Here is a 25514-nt window from a genome sequence, read left to right as displayed (position 1 = left end):
GGGACACCCAGAGATATTTGTCCAGTACTTTGGAAACAGACTCTCAACTGTCAACATGTTACTACAGTAAAAGTTTTATTCATAGATAAAAAGCATGTATATAATGTAAAAAGGAAAAAGGACACAGCCCTAAGGACAGGCTGTTGATGTTTTAAAGTACAGGAGGATGGTGTTTGTTAAACTACTGAAAAATGAATGTGAATTTTCTAACTGTTGAAGTTATTGATAAGCTATAGTATTTAAGGACATGTTGTCTTATGTGGTTTCATGAGTTTCTGTGGTGCAGGACACTAACATGAAATGTCAGGTCAATGTGAAACTGTGGCTTTTGACGAAATGAACTATTTGTTCCTGAATTTTTGTTGTTCTTTGTTTGGAATGTAATTTTTTATCCCTTAAAAACTAAACAGGTTTTTAATGTAACTCAGTATCATTGGCAAATTAGGCCCATTCTACATGAACTAAAAACGTGACATTGTTTATGGGAAGCGTGCTGCCAGAGTTCACATGTTATTAATAAGGTTAAAAACGCCACTATTAGTTGAGGTAAAATTAAGTCATAGATTGGGGATTATCTGAGTCAGGAACCAATCAAGTGGCACGATGTTGAACGGCAGAAACAGGGCGTGTACTTTTTCACCGTTGACATCTAAAACGCGGCCTATTGGTTCATTGTTTTACCTGACACGGGGCTGGTCCAATCACATTTGTAAATCACTCCCCACTGCCCATTTGAGAAGAGGGCAGAACGCACGTGTTGTCAAATAAGCTAATTGTGGATATAAAGTTGCTCGCAAATACAACCCTGTGTGTTTCTTAGAAAAAGAAAATGAACAGAAATGTGTCAAAATCTCTGATAGCACCTGCGCCTGATGACCGAGGCTACGACTGCTAACCAACGGTAAGAGAACCGACGAAAACCTACCGGTTTAAATTCACGATATGCTATAAAAATTATAACCCTTACCGATAGTTAGTGGTAAACAAACTAACTGTTTGTAGAGTTGTGATATTTACCGATAGTTAGTGGCAAACTAACTGTTTGTAGAGTTGTGATAACACCAATAAAACTAGTTATTTACAATAATTTATTTAATACTAATTAGTCTGGGATCTATTACGTGATTTATCATCTTGACGTTGGCTTGTAAGACGCGTCTGCTTTCCAAATTAGTGAGAAAAAGACGGGTGGAGACTGCTCCAAACTAGTGAGAAAAAGACGGGTGGAGACTGCTAAAATGTTTCTGTCACGCTGTGCTCCTGTTGTCTGGCAAAACAAACGCTCGCTGGGTTTTGATTTGCGTTTTACGTCCCGCTTTCTAAGCAACAGTCCTCTGATTGGCTCTCGGCCTTTGTGATCCTCCTGTTTACAAGACGATGTCAGGCGTTGATTGGCCTTCGTCCGTGTCATATATCTTTTGCCTCGTTTTTATGACTTGAAACTGCAGAAGTGAATTTTGTCAGCCCCATTTCGTCCCAGGTGACTTGTTATATTGTTTTGGTTTAATTTCGGCCTTAGAAAGGAAGGCTATGAACCAGGTATGTGGCGGACAAAAAAAGCGACAAGTGGATGGAAAGTGGAATTACAGCATACAATATGAGGGGTGTGAGTTATAGTGGCAATGCTTTAAATATTTAAATCAGATTCATCTTAATTAATTTCGATAGCCCGAATTGTTAGTGTAATATTGACAGAAAATGTTCAAATAATTTACTAAAGTACATCGTTTTATTTGTATTTAGTGTAGTGTTTAGTTTCTATACCAACATTTTGTAGGCATTTGTACAGACATTACTAATTCAAAAAAGTGTGTAATCCTGCCCCCTTCTGGAAACAATTGAAAATGATCTAGGATGGTTCTAAACAGTGGTAAAGTGAGTAATGAAGAGGAAACAACACACATTGTTTGACTGATTTCCACTTTTATTGAAATGAACTAATTTCTTCAGTTACTTAAAAAAATTTATTTCCACATTTTCACACTGGTGGATCACAAAGCCAAAAATGAAGTGAATCAGTGATTGAATTAAAACATTTCTTTACAGTATGTAGACCAGTCTTTAAAAAATAAAAACTGTCAACAAAATCAAGACCACAGGAACAGTCAGATGTACACAGTGTCTGTGTGTTTGTTGTCTTCTGTACACAGATGAGAGATGTAGAAAATCTATTTAGAACACGCAGAGACATGGACAAGTGTGTTGAACTCGTTTATGGCTGGCGGTAGATGAGGTTACATTCTCCTCAGGTTCACCATGGCTTCTCTCTGGGTTTTATCGAATCCTCTTCTGTTGACGTGCTCTGTAGATGTCGTGTATGGGCGGAGCCACAGCTCCTTTGTCGTCCTCCTCGTCTGAATCTGCGTTTGGCCTCTTGAGGGACTTGGCAACGGTATGGTTCTCCATGGATCCATTTCCTTCTCCAGCTGCGTCAGGCTGTCTGCCAGTGATCAGTTCCACAGCAGCGTCCACGGCTGCAAAAATAAAGAAGACTTAGTCACATGACCTGTTAGCACAAACAAATGACCATCTGAAAGACGTCCAGATCTTCAGTCCAAAAGTCCAAAGATAAGTAAACAAATTTTCTTTTGATAAAGTCTGGAAAAGTTAAAAAAAAATACACTTTTTTCAGTTAAGTAATAATTACAAAGCTAATTTTTTAAAATGTTTTTTGTAATAGTCTATCATAAAAACAATATCATTATTACTTTACAATTAAGTTTATTTTTATCATTATTACTTTATTATTACTTTACTCTAATTATTACTTTACAATTAAGTTTATTTTTTCTGCATTATAATACATTTTCACATAAAATTGTAATTATTGGTATTCTACAAATAAAAAAATTTTATTGTTATCTGAATAATAAATATATAATGTGTTTAATCTCTTCTCCGCAGTACTCTGACGTAAGACTAGGGGCAGACTGCTTGGTAAAAGTCTGATTTAGAGGAGTCAGGCAAACAAGATAATGAGCGATAGGAAGAAGTGACTTACTCTCAGGAAGTGTGCATCTCCTAAAAGACTCCATCAGCTCATCCACTTGGACAAAAGGCCCCTGCAAAAAACACGGTGAGTTTAAGTTAAAACTTTTCACTCAGTACTGGTTATTCACAACTGAGAGCTAGCATTGATGCTACGATCACATATGTTCGTAATAATGTTTAATTAGTTCTAATGGTCCAAATAAAATGGCCCAACAAAAACAACACCATCACAGTTTTGGGCTACTTCCAGCTCTGATCCATGACTAGATGTCAATAGCAATATTTTTTTTGCATTGAACAGTGGACACTGATGTGGTCCTCTAATGACTTCAGCTTATATAGATACATTATAAAGCTACTTACAGTGAAGCACATGGGTGGAGGGAGCAGCTTCATTAGAACAACAGCAGCTGGTGGGACTGGGAAAACTCCACCTGGGACCGGGTGTAAACCTGGAGCTGTGGGGGGGCACAGGAGACCACATTCATACTTTTCAAACTTAAAAAAACAAAACAATGATGTTTTGTTGTTAGCAAGATAATGCTAACACCACACTGAGTTCAGTCAGGGGTGTGAGTAGTTGCTTACGGGCGAGGTGTCGTGGCTGGAACGGGATCATCTGATTAGTGTCGGGTTTGGGGTATTCTGGTTTACGGTCAGTTTCGTCTTTCAATGCAGGTGTGGACGGCGTCACCACTGTCTCTGGGAGCAGAGCTGCTAGTTTGGAACGAGACACATCCTGCAAACACGGAGAGAAAAATCGGTCCAAAAAAATTGTTTTTTAACAAATTTAAAAAAGGCAGAGGTCCCTGTACTTCTTCTGTAGCACCCCCTTTTTGTAGATAGAAATATTGCTTTAAAACCTAATTTAAATACTGTTCAAACACTGTGTCGCCCCTGCAACAGCTCTGTGACCCCTACCTTGACAACCACTATCTAAGTGTATTATGTATTTTCTACAAACAGTATAAAAACTCACCTTGTATCCAAGGGCCTTGAGTTCACTGGCAGAGCAGGGGTACAGATCCATGAATTTGTACCGATCCACAAGCAGCGCGGTTTCTTTGCCCTCGTACTCATCCTTAAAGGCAGCGAAACGCCTGCGCTCTACCTTCAGGATACTAGCTAAATCTCCTATGTTGCTCTCAAAAGCCAGGAACCTGGCCCAGATCTCTCTGAGAAGAAGATGCCAAAGAGAGGATTCCAAAATGAGCAAACGCCATTCTAAATGTGATGGAAACCGTAAACAGTACACGTGTGTCCTTACCCCGACTTTTCTGGCGACAGGCTTCCTGATGTGAGGACACGTTCAAACAGAACCCTAGTGTTGTTGTCCTCTGGAGGGAGAAGTCAAAGTTTCAATATTAGGAAATTTTCATTAATCACTAAAAGAACAAAAATTTGATTTTTTTTTTTTTGCACAAATGTTACCATTAAGATGCGAGAGGTAATCGATGTAGGCCAGAATGTACTCTGGGATGTCACCGTATTTTTTCAGACCCAGCTCAAAGATCTTGAAGGCCACAGATTTATCCTGTGGGGATAAAAAACTTGTCAGAGAGAGCCATATGGTGTTTGTATTAAAATTAATCAACTGACATTTGTTCACATATTGTAATGTTTTATTAAACGGCACCACATGTTGGTTCAACTCTGCCCTTTAAATTTGCCTTATAGATTGAATTAGATACATGTCAGAAAACAGTCAGCACTGTTGTGGTACAAACAAAAGTTCCTGCTCCTCTGCTGTGGAATCACAGCCCATCACCATCACAGGTGTACTCACCTTACTGCAGTAGTATTCCATCAGCGCTGCCGTCACGTACACATGGTGACGCGTGCGTAGATCCTCCCGGGCCTTTTTGAAGATGGTGCGACCTGACTTGATGCCCTCTGCCCTCCTGGCGAACTTCATGTACTGGATGTAGACCAGTGTTGGGTCAATGTCCTCGATGGCCAACAGCTTATTGTAAATGCTGTGGACTTTCTCGTATTTCATGCGACTCTGTGACGAGAGCGGGGGGAAAAAACACACACAGGTCATCGGCTAAGATCCAATAGAGGCCGAGCAGGAAGTAGATATCAGAAAGGAAACTCACTTCTTCGTAATCGGCAAACGAAAAGTACAGAAGCATGTTCTTCTTCAGGAGAGTTCCGATGGCACGTTCGTAGATGTTTGCTGCTTCATCGCTGAACAGCTTGGAATTGTTCATGTCCTGAGATTTAAACATTTATATTCATCAATAACCTGTTCTCACAAGATAACTGTGTTCTTTAACAAATAACAATTTAACTTTAGTTCATTTATTTTTTAATTACTTACTCCTTTCTCTGCCAGTAGTTTACTGGACTGTTCCAGATACTGTGCTGCCTCGTACCAGATGTCAGGATGGTGTCCAAGTACAAGTAGACACTGCTCATAGGCAAACATTACTGTAACACACACAGGTACAACGACAACTAGTTAGAACATCTACATTCACCTTGTCTTTATTTTAACACAAACAATCGACTTATGATGAGGTAGGAACTATGACGTCAACAGTAGCTTATTCACGTTTTCCATTGATACATTTATTTACGCATGTATTCTGCACAAGGTCGCCAGGGGGAGCCGCAGCGAATCCCTCTGTACTGTGTGACCTCAGGGAAACCTTTTTTCTGTCATACATAATCATAAGTAAGAAGAATCTGCACCCTCTAGCGGGTGCTTTTATGCACTACAACCCATTCATAGATATATTTCCAACCACTCTTATTCTGTCCAGGGGTCACCAGGGGGAGCAGCAGCCAATCCCAGTGGACTTTTCCCATCAGTGTCCCTCCCCATCACAGCTGACTGTAAGTATTCACCTCTCTTTGTGATCAGTGTTTGGTCTTCTGTGCGCAGTGGGTTGCTCTTCTCCCACTGGATGTACTTCTTCCACATGTCCACCTGCTGGGCCTCCTGGGGGGAGTTCTGTGGTGGTACCGACGGGGCGTTCCGGTCCAAACCCTTCATCACAGTCTCATACTCCTGTACACACATAAAACACCAGTGAGGTTCAGGTTTGAGGGGTCAGTGCTGAGTCATGACACACGGTCAGTCAGGTGGTCTCACTTTAGCGACTCTCCTGGCGTTCATGTAGTCTCTGCTGCGGTCCTCGATCATCTTTTTGGCCAAGTGTATGTTGATGCCCTGTACATGAACACACAGAGGGGTCAGACCACATGTTCCAGCACAGCTCCACCAAAGGTCTGTGTGGTCATTAGTCTCTTCACCTCTTCATATTTGCTATAATCTCGCCACAGCTGCTCGATGTTAATCATGGGGTTCACGCAGCCCCTCTGGTAGACCCTCCTTACTGCAGTTATCCTCTGATTCTCTGCGTATGAGCCCACGGCTTCACTGATGACATCACAAAGACAAAGTTTAATTAACGCGGCTCGTGCTTCTCATTGACATAATCATCGCAACATTATGGCGTAAACACTTACACTCCTTTGAGGAAGTTGATGTAGTCCACCCAGATCTGAGGAAGGAAGTCCAAATTATAGGCGAATGGATTTTAAATTAAATGTTTATCATGCAAAAAAGGAAGTATGAATCAGATCTTTGTACCTGATAAGACATTATTTCCATTCCAATTTTATCCAGTGCAAAGTCATAGGCTTGAGCCATCTTTTCTCTGCAGGAAGAGAAACCAGTTAAATAAAGTAAACAAAAACAGATCAATGATACTGTACAAGAAGGTTTCCTTACTTATAACTGGGCAGCTTTCCTTTGGTCTCTCGGACATAGGCCAGGTAGCATTTCCACAGGTCGATGTGTAATACTTTCATTAGGCACCTCTGAAACAACTGTATGGGCAGAAAATCACAATTACTGAAAAGAGTTTTAATTAAATTTTTGTTACTGTTGCTCAAGCTGACGAATGAAGAGACTGAAAATAAATAGGATCGAAAACCTGTAAAAGTGGCTGCTCAAGCTGGAGAATGAAGAGACTGTTTGAAAAACAAATAGGATCGAAAACCTGTAAAAGTGGTTTAAATATAATTAATTAAACTGAGAAGTTTTTTTTTAAAATTATACCAAGTTTCATTTTAGTTTTTTTTTTTAAATTATACCAAGTTTCATTTTTACAAACAAAACTAACAAAAAGTAAGAAAAAAAAAGGACAATCAATTATTTCTCTTGCACAGTTAGTAAACATTGGGTAACTGTAATTACTTTTAATTACAGTTCTGCAGCTCAAATTTAAAGACTTATTATAATAGTGAAGCTCAATGGAAAACACATGACATCAAACATTTAACTGGCATGAGTGGGCCGCAGTAAGAACTTACCTTTTCTACCTTGTCATAATTTTTAGCCTTGATCTGTAAATAAAGTGTAAATGCAACGTTAATTCAAAGGTCCTCTGCTCTTGTTCTGGAGCATAAAGAATCATGCGTACATGCAAATTAGACCATTTATACACAAACACACGCTTACACACAATCAACAAAGTGAAGTTCACACAAAGAAGACAAATTAATTTGAAAGAACAAAGGGGTTTATTTTCTTTGCAGAAGCCACATGGTCCACATGACTGTACATGTAATCAGACTGTTGACAACTGCTGGAAAAAAACAAGGAAAGGTTCCTGTCACTGTTTCCCAGTGGGTTGTGTTGTAGGGACAATTGGTGGCCAAAACTTTAGCAACATTTTAACAGGGTTGAGATGTTGGAGTCTATTTACTCTGGGTCTTTGATTTAACAATGACCTATGTCAATGTAGTAAAGTATTGTGTGGTGGTGAGGAATAAACTAGTGACACAGGAATCAGTACTTGAAATAACAGGTGAGATAACTACAGGTTATCAGGAGTTATTCTGGGCCCCAGTTAGTGTTGTACAGGTAAATAAAATCATTTAAAATATTTCTGAAACTATTAGAGAAAACCTAAAATCCCTACTCTAAAATAGATTAAAAAAAACTCAACATGAAGTGAATGCAGATATTCATTACTAAAAAGCTTGGACTAAAGTTCTTTTTCAGGAATAATGACATGACATATTCACTGCTAACTAAAGAGACAAAACCAGAAAAAAGGCTCAGCTAGTCAACACTTTACAGTTATTATATATTTAATGCATTAATGTTACTTTAAATACATTAAATGGCATTGATGTGCAAACTCAACAACAGTGGAACCACAAAATAAAAATATTAATTTATTTATAGGATTCAATAGCGTAAACGTTATTGAATGGAGATTTTAAGTAAAAACTGTCATCTTTTTACACAGGTTTAAGTTAGGTTACACCAGCGCCCCCACGTCAAAATATTCACAGCTTCATCTTCAAATTCTAAATAGAATGTATTTAAATAAACTAACTCTAAACTAAGAAAATAAAATCACCAATCAATGTAATTTTCCCACTCATTTGAATTACTGCCCCTCTTCCTACAGTAGCTCAGCACATGGGGAGGCCCACCCCCCCACTCTGGGAACAACAGGGTTATAAGATCAATCAAAAACAATTTAAAGCTAGAGTTGTGATCATGACATTGTACAAAGTGGGCTTTCCCTTCTTAAAAATAAAATTTGACTTTTTCTGACAGTCACTTCAATTTAAAGTACTGCAGTCAATTTGCCTCAGATTTACATGTGAACAAACATCCTGAGAAAAAAAACATTGGACCAACGTCCTACTTTTGAAAGAAAAACACAGAAGTAAGAGTAAAATGTCCATCCACATACTTACCAGTAAAAACCAAATATAAATAATATATAATCAATATGCCATTCTGGTCCTAGGTTTTCCTGAACAGTTAAATTTTGTGTAAAAAGAGTTTACAATTTAATAACAGATATCCAACTTTACATTATTTAATGTCCAGAACTATAGTTTACAATTTAATAACAGATATTTCTAACTTTACATTATTTAATGTCCAGAACTGTAAAGGACGGTCATTTATGTACACGACTTAAAGTTGTGTGATTATGTAACCATGGACAAAGTTCCAGGAACTTTTCTGCATGCTAAGGGTTTTATAACAAAAACATTGAATTCTGAGCGCCTTGGGTCTGAGCACAAATCTGTGACTTAAATTTGAAGCTTTGGGAATTATGCAACAACTAAAGTTTAGTATTTTAGATTCACTTGTGGTTAAAGAAATACATGTAGACTCAGCCCTGACCTCCAGATACATAAAAAAAAAAAAAGACCGAACAAACCCAAAACCAAAACAAAGGCTGTTAAAGCTCACAACGCAGGAGATAGCAAGTTGTAAAATGTCTAGTCAAGAAAGAGATTTTCTTGTCAAGAAGTTGAAAGATATTAGACACAGAACAGACCAAAGCAGTTGCAGCAGATAACTCAAAGATGTTGAATTCCAATAAGAAAGCAACAAAGAAATGGGTCTAAAGCGTAGGTGCACGTTCCTTGGCGGGGGCAGAGCCAATCAGGGGATGCATGAAATTAGCATAAAGCGAGGTGGGACGGGATGTTGATGAATTTGTTTTTCAGTGAAAAAGACTGGTCTTAGCCAACGCCATTTTGATGCCCCATCGTAATGTTCCATTCTGAAGGGTTACAGCATCTTCCCTTCCTGCAGATGGTGTCCAAGACCACTGCCAATGTGGCCAATGACAAGAGCAGCTCTGGTTGTTGGATATCAGTTTTGTGTCACTGGTTCTTAAATAACATTTTTCAATTTAGTTTTCTAACTACAAAAGACAAACGGTATTTATAGTGGCCGTTTTCATCTATTTTAAGGATAAGTGCTTGTGTGTTAGTGTGTGTCTGGATGGGTGGAGCAATAATGTTAAACCCCTCATCTAATGGACCAAGAATGACTGCCCAGACTGTGGCAGTCATCTGGAGAATGGCCCACAGAAGTCCCACAGTGTCAACAAACACAGACATCAGAGAGCTTTAGTTTCAGACCAAGAAAAACAGATCAGATCTTCTGAAGAAACACAGAACAGTAGCCTGTCATCATCTCTGATGTTTACTCTGGTAGGGAGAAAATGGGGAAACGCTATGACTGCGACTACGACAGAGGATGGAACCATCCAAGAGAACAGTCAAGAAGTCTGCAGCTGAGTTGGACTGGGTCCGAGTCAGACGTTTGCCCTCCGACAGGTTGACAGCCTGGCACAGTCCCAAAGATTTTGGTGAGTACACCACTTACTGACATGCCTCAGTGAAATACGAAAAGTGTGGCGCGAACTGAAGAGCAGTAGTTATGGAAAAATAATAGATTTACAAAAGAGTTTCACCTCAGGGGACCTGTCCAAAACTGAGTCAACTACATCAAACTACTGTAGACTGTTATGTTGCTAAATAGTTCACTAATGACTAGAAGGAACTTGTTTTTAACCCTAAAATTGTCTTCAGCTAATTTGTTCAGAAATCTTATGTGGAAAAAAAATCATTGCTTCTGGGAATACAAAAAAACAAACAAACCTGTAAACAACCTGTATTTAATTATTTTCTTAGGTTGAAAGGCACTTCAACAGGCATCATATTTACTGATGCTCTATCACTGGTAAACACTCAATTTACTTTGTTCTAAGAAAACGTTAGTGTTAAAAAATATATTTTGGTCCATCAGTAAATTATTTATCTAATTAATGTATGTATTATCTTGTCTCTCGCTATCTATAGTCCTTCATCACTTGGCTTCACTGTCACGCCTGCTCGGTTAGTATTGTTTTTGTCAGCACTGAGGTTATCAGTGAAACGTGTGCAGTCAGCACCACCTACTGGCTAAAAGTAGTAACTCAGCCGTTTGTGTGTTTTTTTGTATAACTTACACGTCACTTAGGGAGTCTCGCGCAAAAAAAGAAAAACGGAAGAACAGAGCAGCAGCGACCTGTTCCATAACAAGTCGCAAAGAGTTTAATTTAATGCTTGTGCAAATGTCAGTGTGGAGATCACAAGAATAATGTTGGACTGGATTGTTCACTTGCAACCGGAAGATTGGGTTTGAGGATAAAACAAAAGAAAGTAAAGAAATCCAATAATTAACCGACTGCAAAAAGGCAAAGCTTGTCGGTGGCACTGAGGACAAAGAATCACTGGTTGTATATTTACCAGAGGAGGGGCAAAGGGCATGTCTGAGGGGTAAAAAAAAAAAACCTTCGTGTAATTACCAGAAAGAAATGACACAGGAGGCAATAAAATGACACAACAAGTGAATAAAAGGCTAATGCACTCCAATACCATTTAAATTGTTTTAATACTGTTGCAGACCAAACATGCAACAAATTCACTTCACCCCATTTAAAATACGGCGCAGAGAAAACCTTTTTATGTTTTTTGTTTTATCTAAAAATCTGGAAACATAAAAAAGGAACTTCCTGGATAAATAAAAACGTTAGAGCTAATTTCCCCTTTGTGTGTATTTAAAGCACAATTCTTGGTGAGTCTGACTGGGGCCTGGAAATTCAAGTTTCAAACATGCTTAAAAATTAGATTTGCTTTAGATTTGTAAGATGTTTTAAAAGTTAATGGTTACCAACTCAGGAAGACAGGCCCAGTGATTCGAACCAAGAATAGTGACACCAAACTTCACTGAAGTAAGAGACAGTGTATTTGTGTGAATATCACAGTGTTGATCATGTTAGAAAAATAATCTCAGCCATGCACACCAAAGACAAAAAATGATTAACCTCTGCTTCAATGAATAGTTTCCAGAATCTGCCAGAACTTGGGAACTGCGTGACAAGTCGCTCATATGTCTTCCGTGCCTTATCTATGGGCTGGTTCTAAAGAAGGAGAATTAATTTACATGGCAAACTATTTAGAAACATAAAAAAGGCAAAATGCATAGGTTGGGAAGAAATAGGACGTTAAGTATAGAATGACAGTACACCTACACTGGCCCCCACCCCTTATGCCCAGTTTAAATAACCCCAGGAAGGCAGCTCTGTGTCACTAAACCTGTGCTTCTCGAATCAGAATGCTCCATGCGTCAAGGTCGTACGGGTTTTCTTCCAACTTCTTTTCTGCCTTCTTCACTTTCTCCGGGATATACTCTGCTGCCTGCAATTGCACAACCACAGACACACACACACAGACACACACAAAACAAATTGTAACATCTTTAAGCTTTAAGTAAAAGAAATGTAGATTCAGACTTCATTTTATAAACTTGCTTTAATGTGTAACCCTTACATCATTTCACCTTAGAAAAAGCAAGATAATTTCCCAAAAACTCAAAATACCATTGTCAATGAATAGAGATTGCAAATGTGTCATTAGGATGGCGTGAATCTAAAATGCATCTTGGGAGTTTGCAGTGCGCAACGAGGAGGCTCCAGTTTCAACTAGCTTAGGTGACGATACACTGCGATTTTTCATGATCAATGAGGGAATTTTTAAAAAGGAGGAGATCTGCTCTGATTTTCTGGCATCCAAGAATGATTCAGCACTAGTTTCGGACATTGCGAAAAGGCAAAGAATGACAACAACAATGACAATAAGACCAAACATCACGTATTATTGTAATGATTTTTCTTGGCAGAAATTGAATGCCTTTTACTCGTATGTGCAAGTAAAATTCACTAAGGTTTAGATTCTAAATCTTTATTTGTTAAAAAGAAAAAGTTATTAATAATTCAGTTGCCAACACAAAGCATGCTGTGGTTTCAAAAACAAAGTCCTTCAGTCATAACAACAAACAAATACAAAGAAATTTGAGTAGAACACAGGTAAATAACTAAATAAATATATAAAACCCATAGAAAATATTCTCTTTAAAATCCTAAAGTCCTGCACCGACCCCCGGTTGCTGAAGACACTCACACTTTTTTTAAATGTATGAGTGCTCAAATTTGACAGAATGTTCTCATCAGCTGACCAGTTCCCTTGGTCGTATAGGTCCACACCTTTGGTTAAGTTAGTCTGTTTAAAGTAGCTTCGGCGTTGAGCTTGTCATTGTCTGTATAGACTCTTTAGCCCCGTCCGTTGCTTCTTGACTCCTTATCATTGTTCTTCGTCTAGTTGCTTAATTCACTAGTGTTCGTATGCCAAACATGCTAGGCTTTGATATCGTGCCAGTTAGTCCTATGATGCTTTACGCGTTTATTACATATTGTGCCTTGTTGGTCAGGTACTATAACGAGTCCCATTTTCCTCGGATGTTTAAACTCTTGTGTGCTGAATAATAAATTGTAGCAGGTAGTAGACTAAATGTTTGTAAGTTATTGAAGTCGCTTGAGGTATTTCTGCACATTTTCTTTGTAAAACTCCTTTAGATGACTTCAATAACTCAGACCCTAGTTCTTCCCCAGTTTTGAGGCATGTTTGTGATGCTTGTTGTCAGAAAAAGACGAAACAGCGGCAAAAACTGACAGAAGGCTTTTGGTTTTATGAAACACGTTCATACTAATTTCCTACTGTTTTTTTTTAATGGATTGAAACATCCCCATGGCAATGCTTTCCAATTTGAGCATCACCATGGGGACAATGTTCCTGGTGTGTGTGTCTCCAAGCATAGACATTTTGTTTGAACTAATCAAACAGAGCTCTCTGCAGCAAAAGTCTAAAACCTTTTGATGTACAACAATGGAAGTGCAGTTTACTCACATGCCAGGATTCAATTACTCATTTCACACATCAACTTTTCACTGTGGTTGAAAACCAATTCACTTAATTTTTTTAAAAATTCAATTCTGCTTCCTTTTAACTTGTTCCATCATTTCCAAGATGTTTTAAGAAGTTTGAAGCCCTCAGTTGAGACGCACATGGCAAGCACACTTGAAAGATAAAACTACGTTTAAACTTCAACAAATCAAAGTTTTGTACTCATGGTCAATGGACGCACCAGAACTTTGGAGGGGACTAATACTTTGACATTGGCATTTTGATTTTTTTTGTACAATATTTTGTTTTTTCACAAAGTAAAATAATGGCATATGCGATGAAATTCTGATTACGAATGCAGTGTGAATATTGCTTTCAATGTATTAAAACAGTTACGGGCTGTAAATATCTTGGTTTATTTTCCGCTCACTTTAAGTTAGCTCACAACAATAAACCGCGACAATGCTACATGCAGGCCAATGTGGCGTACATGCTAACAGTGTGAATCATGGAGGAAATATACATTTTAACTACAGATTTCTGCTAATATAACACCAAAATTATGTTAAAGATCTGATTGCAACAATACGCGATTTATTTTTTGGCAAAACATTGCGTTAAGCTCGAGTCAGACTGCGCTAGGTAAGAAGTGCATGTAAATACCTGGTCGGCGGCTGCTTCGGTAGACATGGCTGGAAGAGTAATCTAGGTTAGAAATGTTACACCAAATGTGAACACGATTAAGAATGAACGTGGTGTCAGGGTTTTAAAACGTTCAGGTAATCGGCATAACTTCCAATAGGGTGGAACACTCTGAGCCCCCTACATCCACTAGCTTTTCTCTCGATGGCTGGCCGATTCTTCAAAATGGCGAGAATCCTGGTTTCCGCTCTGTAAATTTCGAAATAAACTTCCTGTCCCAGTCTTTCAAAATAAAAGTAAACCCACTTGTTAATTAATGTTTACATTTATGTTTTTTGGGCAATTTGCTTAGGCAGATTCTCTACATGAAAGTGGAATTTTGATTTTACATTAAAGGATCAAAATGGTTAAAGTTAGCTGAAAGGGCATCCTCCCACTACTTACATGTATTGAACTTGAATGCCTTAATTTTTGCGATCACTTTCAATTAAACTGGTAAGTGTTTATTATTAAGCATTTGTGACATTATTTATCATGTAGCAGGTATAAACAAAAATGTGTTATCTTGTGTATAATCCCAGTAATACCAAATAGTATTCATATAAATACAAGAACTAAGAAGGCCAACATGTTGACATGTATTTAAAAGATACTTTTATGTTCAAAGTGAGAGGATGTGTCCACAAATGGGAATCCTATGAAACACGTTTTTACAAATGCTAATGACCACTTGTGCCATTACAAGTGTTAAGCAACGTGTGTGAACCTAGATTCCCAGTCTTTGGGGTCATTTCCTACTAGTGGTAAACTGGATCTGTTTGAATTTCTTAGATATTTTTCTTTCAGCAATGGAGGTGAAATGGGAGTCCAGTGTCCATCATCTTTATTTTCTGGGCTTGGTTGTCATGTTTTTATCATACTTATAATAAAAAATTCTAAAGAAGAGTAGTGAATATGGATACGTTTTGGTTAGGATTATTCGGTTTAGGTGATTATTGGGCAAACATGGATGTTCTGGTTTAGGACAATATGTGACTCTTTAAAGTGGTAACATGTCTATGAAGATTCTCAGTCATCCAGGTCATGATCAAGGTTCAAAGGTTCTGTTAGTCAACTGAACGTGAATTTTCTAAAATAAGACGTTTCACCTCTCATCCAAGAGGCTTCTTCAATTCTTAATTTTTTTTTTTTTTCAAAATTGTGACTTTTTTTCTCAGAGTAACAGTAGCTATAAAGGTTATATTGTACTGCATAATGTCGGTCGCAATGTTGGCCAACAGGGGGAGACAAGTTATTAAATGTTCCACGCGAGAGCCCGCGCTGATCAACGGCTTAATCCAGACCAGAGCAACAAATCACAGAGTGAGCAAAGTTCCTTTCGCATGTGTAACCTTAAAAAAAACAAACTACTGTGTGTAGCTCTGCTCTTCTGCTGTCACCCCAGCTGTGTTTACTCAAAATGTAGAAGCTTACACAAAAGGGTGTTTACACCTGCTTTCCAGCTGACTAGGTCTGGCCGTTTGTTGTGTGTAACTGGGGTGGGGTACTGCAAAAGACAGGGGAAGACAAAGGCTTTTTGGTGGATTAAGTTACTGCAGGTCTTTTCTTACAATAGCAGCTTATCAGCAGCTTTTTTTTTTTTTGCCAGATGGCTGCTTAGAAAAGGAGGCTGGAGCAGTAATTATCTTAACAACAGTGACACTTGGCCTATATAAATGGAGACTGTTAAATATATATGTTAAAGTAGTGGCTGTTTAATAATGCAGTTTCAAAACTTTTTAATGATTTTTAATTGTGTGTTCTAATGACACTGTAACCACTGCAAAGCTATAATGGGGTTGAACCTAAGCAACTGAAGCAACATTGTATCATTGAAAATACATTTTCTATCCTATTCTATAAACATTCTACTGTTTTATTATTAATAAAAAATAATATAAATATCTGATATTAGTTTTCGAACTTCCCTGCTCACTTCTTTTAACATAAGCCAGTACTTGTGTGATGTAATGTATTTTTTTCCCTCTGGCTGTTACTACACCTGGTCTGAGTTGTGAATCGCTCGGTGTCTCTGCTGCTCGCTCATCGATTGCTCTGGTCGGGCCGATGCCGTCAGTTCACAAACATTCGTTTGCAGTTGCTGGAGAAAAGGGACATGTTAGAAGCAGACTGGGCCGAACAGCAGCAGCACGTCTAGACGAGAGATACGGACACCCTCTCAGAGATGGGCCACATCGCCCAGAGGGGACGGAGACGCGTTTAAAGAGTGTAACAACAGCCAGGGTTCGGTGTGGTGTCTTTGCAGGAGTTATCTGATGTTTAAAATGTGGGAGATGGTGGCGTTACCGAGAGCGAGCTCTCCCTTCCTGTCGTCTAGGACAAGATGGCAGCAATGCAGGCGAACTGTGCATGGTATGGATTTATAAGTCCATAACATGTTCACAGTAGCCTTGGATCTTACTTACAGTGACTCCATGTGAAGGTAAGCGTTCGCCTCCTGTCGACCGGTGTCCTTGTTAATTTGGCTAAAAAGCCTCATTACACGATGTTAGTTGAGACGTGACGTAATACAAAGTAAGAACTCGGCTTCAAACTTAGCTTTCAGCTCTATGAGGATTGAACAGTGGCTTGGTTTGTAAACAGAGACATCAACACATAGGTAATTGATGAATTGGTGGATTATCATTTATTTACTTTGGTTAGCACCGTTTAGCGGTGACGACGTTGGTAATTATTAATACAAGTGTCACTCTGGTGTTTGTTACTTAGGTAGGTGTTCTTTTCTCTCGAAGATACTCGATATGTCTTCACACAGTATCTCAAAAATAAAGCGGCCAAAATAGTCTGTGCTTAAAGAGTCTTTTTACAGTCACCCCAAAGTGTCAGCATATACAGTACAGTGCGACTCAGTGGCTGAAGTCATCGGCTCTTCTGTTATGGGCTGTATATGTTAGATAACACTGATTCCCCTACTGACTTAATGGAGTTGGCTTAATGCAGCAAAACTACGGGCGCATTCAGGGTAAACGTACTATTTTGAAATCAACAGTTAAAAAAAAAACATTTGTTGGGTAAAATTTTACAATCAGTATTTTCGAGTACAACTCTTCTGTGAGTACTTACGTGTACCTTTGTACTCTCTGTAACGCTCTCTGAGCGTTTTATAGAACAGTACATATCTCACTTGTTGGACGAACTGTAGTAACCCCAAATGTCAGCCTGTGTAAACATTTGATCTGGGTTCTCGGATCTGGACAAAACCAAAACAATATATCACTGATAATAATTTTAGTACCGTTTGACACAGTTGTTAGTAAAGTCACACGCAGTTCAATACCTTCTGCTTCTGTGCCCGTGCGTGGGTTTTTTCCCAATACATCGGTTTTCTCCCCCAGCAACATGCATGATTAGGTTAATTGTTCATTTATTTACATACACAGCTGTGAGTGTAAACTGTCTGTCTCTATATGTTGTCGCATGGAGGACTGACTGTCCAAAATGTATCTCATTCTCACGCTGTATTTGCTGGGATTGGCTCCAGCTCAATCCCGGAAAGGATTAAGTAGTAGAAGATGAATGACCCGACACTTAGCAAAGCTTTTTGAGGTAACATAGTATCAAAAACAGATTTTTTTATGTACAGCATAAATAAGATAGTATCTCTAATGTAAGACATTTGTTATTTAAACATAGTTGAATCAATAATCTTGAGTCATCAAGATGTGAACTTAAAAATAACACAGACATCCTGGGAATGTGTTGGTCTGAACCTCCCATATGTTATCATCAAATGAGTGCGGGAATTTGACGCGTTAGCAGTGTGCATTTTCTGTGACCCCTCAACAGAGTTATTGTAATTCTTGTGAAATCTAAAACTTGTTTGTATTTTTCTTTACATATAGAGCTAGCCATGCCTTGACAGTGTTGGTTAGGATTCTTGCAAAACCACTGTGTAAAGTTATAGAGGTGCTGGGGTCTTTCAAGATTTGGGTGCCAATAAGTGCAGTACATCCTAAAGTTGTTTCAGATGTTTAGGTTTACTGCATCTCAACGGTTACAACTGAAAATTGAATAGGGTGGCAATTTAATCCATTCTCGAAAGAGAAATATGAAATAGTCGATATATCTGTGGTTTAAGTTATTCTGTTAATATTTTGATGGACAGCATGGTTGATGCAGCAGATCTGCGCATGTGATGATAGCTTTGCCAAAGCTATCGCATGAGAGTCCTGGAAGTATTTGTGTTTAGCGCATGTGATGATAGCTTTGGCAAAGTATAACTTTGCCAAAGCTATCACATGAGAGTCCTGGAAGTATTTGTGTTTAACAGGAAATAGCAGGAACATTAATCAACTGTTTGCTAATTTACATTTCTTGGAAATTTTATAAGTGAAACCAAGTCACATGTCTAATCATCAGTGTCTTTGTAAACAAAAGGACTTCCTGTTTGGTTTCTATGGCTGGTGTTGTGTTTATAAATTGACTGTTTGCGTGCAACGCATCATGCTTTGTTAAAACAACACCCAAAAAACCAAGTAGTTGATCTGTTTCTTTTTTGTTTTTAATATTTTGCAATTTAATTTAGTTTACTTCCATTCCTTGTCTTTTCCTTGTCTAATTTGCTTCTTATATTTAACGCCTATTAAATACACAAAAGTGTGCATCTAAAACTGGTTACAATGTCAATGTAATCATAGCATATGTAGATACAGTATAACTAACATTAGTGTTAAATGGAAGGGACAGGGTTAATAGTTAAGCTCCACTGTGAGCAGTCGGACATTACCAACAGCCATGAGAAAAACAGAAGTAACCCAGGCAATATAGTGAGCAGTACCTGTCAATTATTAGACAGAAAGCCATTACTCCGACTTCCTGTTTCATCAGAAACCCATGTCTGTAAAATGGTTAAACTAGAAAGTCAAAGCTTAAGACCGACAGTGGAAAAACATGTGCTCTATAATTGCAGTGTTTGTTAAAGTACAAGGGTTTAACCACTTATAAAGTGGAACAGTTGAGTATTTAAAAATAAAGAGAAAATGGTCAATTTTATTTTCTGTAGAACTCCTATTTTCACTTTTTATTTGATTTGTAAATCAACAGCAACATCTCTGCTATCGATAAACTTCAAATTCAACCATGGATTAGGAAATACTTATAATTATAGTGTCCATTTTGCTTGGTCTTTGCTTGTATTTTTGGCAACGTAATGTAAATACGGGGCTGTAGCATGTGCGTGACACCCATTATTTGTTTTGTTTTCCATGAATGAAAAGGCCACTGACGCATGATTCTGTAAGAACGTCAGGACAGTAAAACCAAGATGTAGTTTTTCCCTCCACAGACTTAGTGTGTGTGTGTGTGTGTTCGTGCGTGCGTGGACTGTAGTGCAGTTTAACTAAGGTTGTGAAGGCAGCAGAGCTTGTGTATGCGTTGTCATGTGATGTCATGCCAGACAGATTTGCTCTAATTTGGCTAACTGGTCGTCTGTGTTGTGTTGTGACCAACTGAGGGACAATTAACCACGATGTCATCTGAGGAATGCCTCTGACTTCATGAGGCAGGGAGAAAACACAGAGCTTGTGAAACCTCAGGGTAACGTCCTGGTGAGAAGTTGTTGTGTGGCAGTTTCAATTAATCACTAAGAAAGAAAAATAGAAAGTTTTCATCAGATGTAAACTCTTGCTCCCATTACAGAGAGTTAAGTTTGAAGTTTGGAACTTTAGAGACAGAAAATGTAAAAAATAAACCCTCAAAATTCAGACAGGTGAGAGAATTAAGTTGCTTCTCATACCCTGTTCATTAAGCTGCTGATGCTTTTTTATATGTCTATTGGGGAGATGAATGAATATTTATGTTTAATGTATTGGTAGACTTATGGATCTGAAATACAAATTTGTTAATGCAATCGTTTTGAATGGAAAACAAATTAATTAAATGTTTTAAATGGCTGCGTATTTTTAGAAAATAAAACTTTTAATAGAATTCAGGATACTACCATATTCCACTGAAATAAAGCTTTAACAATACCCTGTCATTGTCAGAGAGAACAGGTGTGAGCGTAGATCAGGCAGAATGAATCTGCATATCGTATTACTGAATAAAGGAAAGCTGGTTCCTCAGTTTTTTTTTTACTGCCACCCACTCTGTTGTTTGCCACAATATATTTATTTACATTAGGGCTGTCAACCGATTAAAATATTTAATGATTAATCACTGGGTAGCTGTAGCTTGATTTAGATCATTAAAATTCCCAAAAATAACATTTAACTGTTTTTGCTGAAACAAAAAGACAAACAACAGCAGTTAGATATATTTGTTTGTGTTTGTGCCAAATTCAAATGATGAAATTGTAATGTCTGCAGATACATGCAAATGTAAGAGACAGGGTGTCTGACCTGAAGTTGCGCCCTCCCCAAACACATGCTGGATCATGAGATGGTATTTTAAGCTTGAACTATTTCCCGCAACGCATGCAAATAACTTTATCTTAGTGCAATGATAAGCAGATGGATGGTGGTGGTATTGTATTTATATCCAATGAACATCCTCCAATAAGTTTTGTTTTTGTTTTTAAAGAAAAAAACTTTGCAGGTTAGGGCTTATAATAGGAGCAATCTAATTTCATTAAAATACTGTGTATTACTGTAAACATTCATAGTTGCCTACAGGGTTGACTTAGGGAGGAAAAAAGGAAAAGGCAAACTCGTCTGAACTTTCACATATTCACATTCTGAGCGGCAGATGTTTTGATTAGCCCTGTCTTCGCTGTTTTTATTGGTAGCCTTTTGCTAAGAATGCTGAATGTTCAGGAGAGAAAATGCTTAAGAATTACTGCTGTTTTTCCCAAAGCGCCTGTTTACACCAGAAAACACTGACACTGTCCTTGAGTAGAAAGTAGAAATGAAGACCGCTGGAAAAACAATGAATGACCATTCCCCTCCTTGTATTTCCCCTCCTTGTATTTTTCCTTTGCTAGGATGTGATTCACCACAGTCTTGTCACATGACCAATTTCCCAGAACAAGAACTTCAGCTGCCATAGTAGAACAGCAACTACTAATGGCTGTTACTCTCAGTCTCAGTTAATATCATATACCATACAACAGTAGTTTATAGAGGAAGCAAACGTTTTAGGAAGTGACATTTTTATTTTTAGGTTCATTAATCCCGCAAAAATATTTACGTTTAAGTGAGAAATCTAAGGATAAAAAAACATTTCTGAGTGGCATAATTTTGTTAATGTTTACTACAAGCTTCCTTGTCAAGATTCCAATATAATATGCAAGGAACTAATGGCTTGGAAGATTTAGTACAGCTGTTGGAGATTGTAATAAAAACTGACGTCTTTGGAAGGTTTTCTTGATGCTTAAGAGATTGTAGATAAATTAAGGTGAATTAACCTTGCTTGATTTTAAAAGGCGTTTTAATTTAGTATTATTTTGTGTGGAGTGTTAAACTGTGAGATGAACAAGAGTTACCACTGCTTTTAGTTTAATGAGTAACAGCAGAAAGCAACAAGGGGCTGATGAAGTGTTCTTTGTTGAAACTGAACAGTAATCAAGAAGATGTAGTAACCCAGGGAAACTAGTAAAGATTTCATACAACTTAATGTTGACAAAGAATAATTAAAAGATGATTTTTTTTTCAATCACTATATTTGAGGTTTTCCTGATTGAATACATTGTGTTTATTTATTTTGTACAATGTTTACTGTCAATGAAATCAAGTACAAATCAAGTTACACAAGTCTACAGCCTATAGCTGTGGTCAGACATTTAAAAAATAAAAGTAAAATAAAAACGCATGCTTTTTCGTGTTTAGTGTGACCAAGTTCATCCCATTTTGCATATAGTTTATTTGATATTGATAATTTTGAAAATGGTGGGAGCAGAAAAAGTAGTGTTATATCAATTATTTCATATTGATATGGTGTGAAACAATATGGTAATCATTTGTTTCAAATTTGCTTAAAATTGGAATATTATATTTGTAATAAATAATTTCAGTTGGCACCATGACGTACACAAGGTGTTAAACTAATGATTAAGTAACAAACATCGCTGATTAGCCGTGGCAGTGTAGACATTATGCAGTCTGAAGTAATGCCCGACTGCTTTAAACAGACTAGGCCGAAAGTAGGCCAGAGGACATCTTGTAAAACCAACACAGTGCTTTAAATAAACTATTAAAGCATGCTATGTTTGCACAGCAAGTGCATTATGTGTTCCTGCTCAGATCTTAACATGAGTGTAAACCTATTAACTGAAGACATGTACTTGACTTGGTTCGGTAGGAGTGAATTTGTCTGGTTTCTCTCGGAAGCTATTCTAATTTTACAGAGTTACGGCATTTGCCAGATGTGAAACACAAACGAATAAGAGGAAGACGATGTTAATGTTGCAGTGGGCCATGGAAGATAAATGAAAATATGATAAAAACAGAATAAGAACAGACACCTTTTTTTGGCTTGTGGCCCCATTCCCACAGAAACTTTTTTGTTTTTTTGAGTCATGTGATCTCAGTCGTCTCAAAGATGTGCAAGCTCAGATATTTTTATGTGCTGCATTTTATTTGAACTTGATATATATATATATTCATGACACACAGAATGCAGTTGTTTAAGATTTTATTTTAAAAAGAATAACAATTAGTTGACAAAATATTTATTATCAGTAATTTATAAAAAAAATTACTAGATATTTCAGGTGAACCTTGGTCATCCACCAGGAAGCAAAAGACCAACGTTCCCCTCCTCCCTTCACGCACACTCACCCAGCATATACATTACACAGTCCTCATGTGTGTCCCTCACACACATGTTTAAACACAAACAAACCAGATTGCCATTCATGTTGAAAATATTTTTAATGTATGATGAAAACAATGACCAAAATATTGTCATTAACATCAAATTGTCTTTAATCTTAATGTTAATAAACACTTACAAAGTGTGATGATGAAACACGTGTTGAAAAACCACTGTCATAGTACATTGGTTAGATTGGTTTGTAGATAGTTGACCTTTGTAACTCACATGTTCTAGAGTTAAAGTTTAACCAAAAACATCTTTATAGTTTCTTGTAGAATCATTGACTTTTGTAACTTGTCTTAGTTGCTAACAGGCTAAGTTGAGAGTAAGTGATGTAGATGTCACCAACTGTTTGTCCAGACACCTACCACCAGTCTTTTACTGGTCTGTGGGTCACTCCGTAACCATTTGCTCACGGTTGACAGGTGCGTGGCGTTTATTTTCTCCTCAGTTTAGGAATGGGTAGCCACAGGTCAAAAGTTCAACTGCGTGGCAATTACTTAGTAGCTCAGGGTTTCTGAAAAGGTTCTGCAGCTTTGAAGGATGTAATGCTACACCACAGGAGGAGCCTCACGTCTGACCGAGGGAAGATTTGACTCCAGATAATAATAATAATAGCAGCGGCAGCCATTCTTTGGCTTAGAAACAGCAGTATGCAGCTACCTTATAAAAAAAACCCTGATATTAATTTACTCATAATTGTATTCCAGTGAAGAGTAGTTACTTATAGTTCAAATGTTTTCAAATTATTGTATTATTTAATGAAGTTGTAGCAGTCCGAGTTGTATATATCTGAATTCCATTATGTTTACTTTTGTACTTTTGTTTACGTTTGGATTGTTTTTACAGGATAAACTGATATTCACTAACAGTTTAACCTAAACTTCCCGGATTACAGAATTTAACCCTTTCCTAGGATGGTGAATGCATCACTGGCTTTTTCTTGGCCATGATTTGTTAAGTTAGCTGATCTGGGGGCACGGACTGCTTCCTGCTCTGTGTATTTTGCAAGAAGGTAGCAAATTCCAGTAAAACTTGGCTTTAGACTGCATGGAATCTATTTGTGAGCTGGTTGTAACCCAGCCGCAGCTAGTTAGAGACCTCTGGTCACACGAGGCAGCCAGATGTCAAAGTCAGGACGCCATAACTTCTGAGATTGTTAGTCATTCTTACCCTTTGTTTTTGGATGTTTACTTGTTCTGTTATCCTGAAAAACCAGGGCAGCTCTTGTATTTCCTCTCAGTGGTGACCGATGAATCAGTTATCGGCTTTCGGTGAAAGCACATTTTTGATAACAGGTTTCTTGGCATTCATGTGTGAGAAGCAAACATTTTAAATAATTGTGACAATATTCAGCATGAAGTGACTAGGCCATAGATGAAACAAACAACAAAAAGTGTGCGACAGAGGTCACTGGTATTTAAGAGCTTAATTTAGGACTTGACCACAAGTGGACACAAAGAGCCAGTAAACAATCATAAAGTTAATAGAAACTCTAACCTTTTGTCAGCTGCATTTGGATTAAAATCATGTTACAAAGTTCAAAGAGTCATAGCTCAAAACAAGCGTACTAAGAAGTTTGGTAGCCCAAGTTAACTGTACTTAATCAGACCTGTCTAGTTTGCAGGACAAAGGTTATTATTTTTTTAAGGTCCACAATCATTAACCAGCTGATATTTAATTATATACAATTCTGCCCGATAGACTTTCATTTCATTCTTAATCTAATTTTTTTTACTCTTGAAATAAAGACTTGTCCACACATGTCCACCTGTAGGACTTGATTTAAGGGCAGCACAGTTTGATCGATTTGAAGTTTGACATAAAATGTTATTCTCTCCAATGCATATCTTATTGTTGTTTTTAAAACAAATCAGCAGGTGATATATTAACATAATGGAGAGTTAAATAAACTTATTAACAGTTGAAGTCTGCGTCAACTGCACAGTAACAATGTAGGAAGAGCAGGAGGAGGAGGAGAATGGGTGTTTGACATTATCTCAGTGCTGAGAATAGAATAGAGAGGCAGACCACCATCACTAGTGTTATCACTAAATAGGTGTATTTTCCCTCAGGAATGTTTATTTTAAGAATCTCCACAGAAGCAGTGACTTACCCAACAAAGCCCACTGGTGACATCTGACACTTGATGTCAAACAGTGACTGTTTTTTTGTTGTTGCCTTAATTCATACACAGAGTTCATTTTATTTTTACGTTTAACAAAAAAAAGTTTAAATACAATTTAATGTAGGAAATTAAGGTTAGGACCCAATGTTGTTGACTGAGCCTGTGTCATTGGTTAACAGAATTGATTGAGTAATTATTAAATATACAACATTAAGGTTTTTTCTATATTAATATGATTTTGAAGAACAATTACAGTAAGTGTAATTGTAATCAGTGAATTTGTTATTGTTATTAGAATGTTCAAGCAAAGGATGCGCCTCAAAGAAACTCATTTGGATAATATTCTATTATCCAAATGAGATGAAGTGACCTCTAAGCT

General features: G+C 37.6%; 3 protein-coding genes and 1 long non-coding RNA gene across 4 annotated transcripts in view; 3 read left to right on the top strand and 1 right to left on the bottom strand.

Moving 5' to 3' along the window:
• depdc7a (DEP domain containing 7, paralog a) overlaps nt 1-803 on the top strand; it is an 8452-nt gene extending 7649 nt beyond the window's left edge. The window contains 1 exon segment of the mRNA XM_008310604.3: nt 1-803. This exon segment is cut by the window's left edge and continues 37 nt beyond it. Coding sequence (XP_008308826.1) covers nt 1-70 — 70 coding nt within the window. The 3' untranslated portion in view covers nt 71-803.
• A 1100-nt stretch (nt 804-1903) lies between these two features.
• cstf3 (cleavage stimulation factor, 3' pre-RNA, subunit 3) lies at nt 1904-14485 on the bottom strand. The gene is made up of 20 exons (XM_008310607.3): nt 14218-14485; nt 11911-12012; nt 11640-11735; nt 7318-7350; nt 6734-6831; nt 6593-6659; nt 6469-6503; nt 6253-6379; nt 6092-6169; nt 5845-6007; nt 5315-5424; nt 5091-5207; nt 4778-4996; nt 4423-4525; nt 4259-4328; nt 3971-4166; nt 3580-3730; nt 3355-3449; nt 3002-3062; nt 1904-2474 (listed from the first exon to the last, which is right to left on the bottom strand). The coding sequence occupies exons 1-20, from the start codon at nt 14242-14244 to the stop codon at nt 2275-2277; spliced, it is 2148 nt and encodes a 715-aa protein (XP_008308829.1). The 5' UTR covers nt 14245-14485; the 3' UTR covers nt 1904-2274.
• LOC112487028 (uncharacterized) lies at nt 3003-11585 on the top strand. Its single transcript, XR_003049734.1, has 3 exons — nt 3003-3076; nt 5760-5832; nt 9986-11585. It is a non-coding gene; the product is annotated as an uncharacterized LOC112487028 (long non-coding RNA).
• A 1828-nt stretch (nt 14486-16313) lies between the features above and the next one.
• The window catches only part of hipk3b (homeodomain interacting protein kinase 3b), a 28984-nt gene continuing 19783 nt past the window's right edge, over nt 16314-25514 (top strand). The window contains exon 1 of the mRNA XM_025055870.1: nt 16314-16678. The gene's annotated coding sequence lies outside the window, so the exon portion shown is untranslated. The remainder of the gene's footprint in view (nt 16679-25514) is intronic.

The sequence above is a fragment of the Cynoglossus semilaevis genome, chromosome 5 (genome assembly GCF_000523025.1).
Source record: "Cynoglossus semilaevis isolate Cse_v1.0 chromosome 5, Cse_v1.0, whole genome shotgun sequence".
In the NCBI taxonomy this organism is placed as follows: Eukaryota; Metazoa; Chordata; class Actinopteri; order Pleuronectiformes; family Cynoglossidae; genus Cynoglossus; species Cynoglossus semilaevis.
The sequence above is the reverse complement of the archived record's forward strand: the minus strand, read 5'-3'. Positions and strand labels throughout refer to the sequence as shown.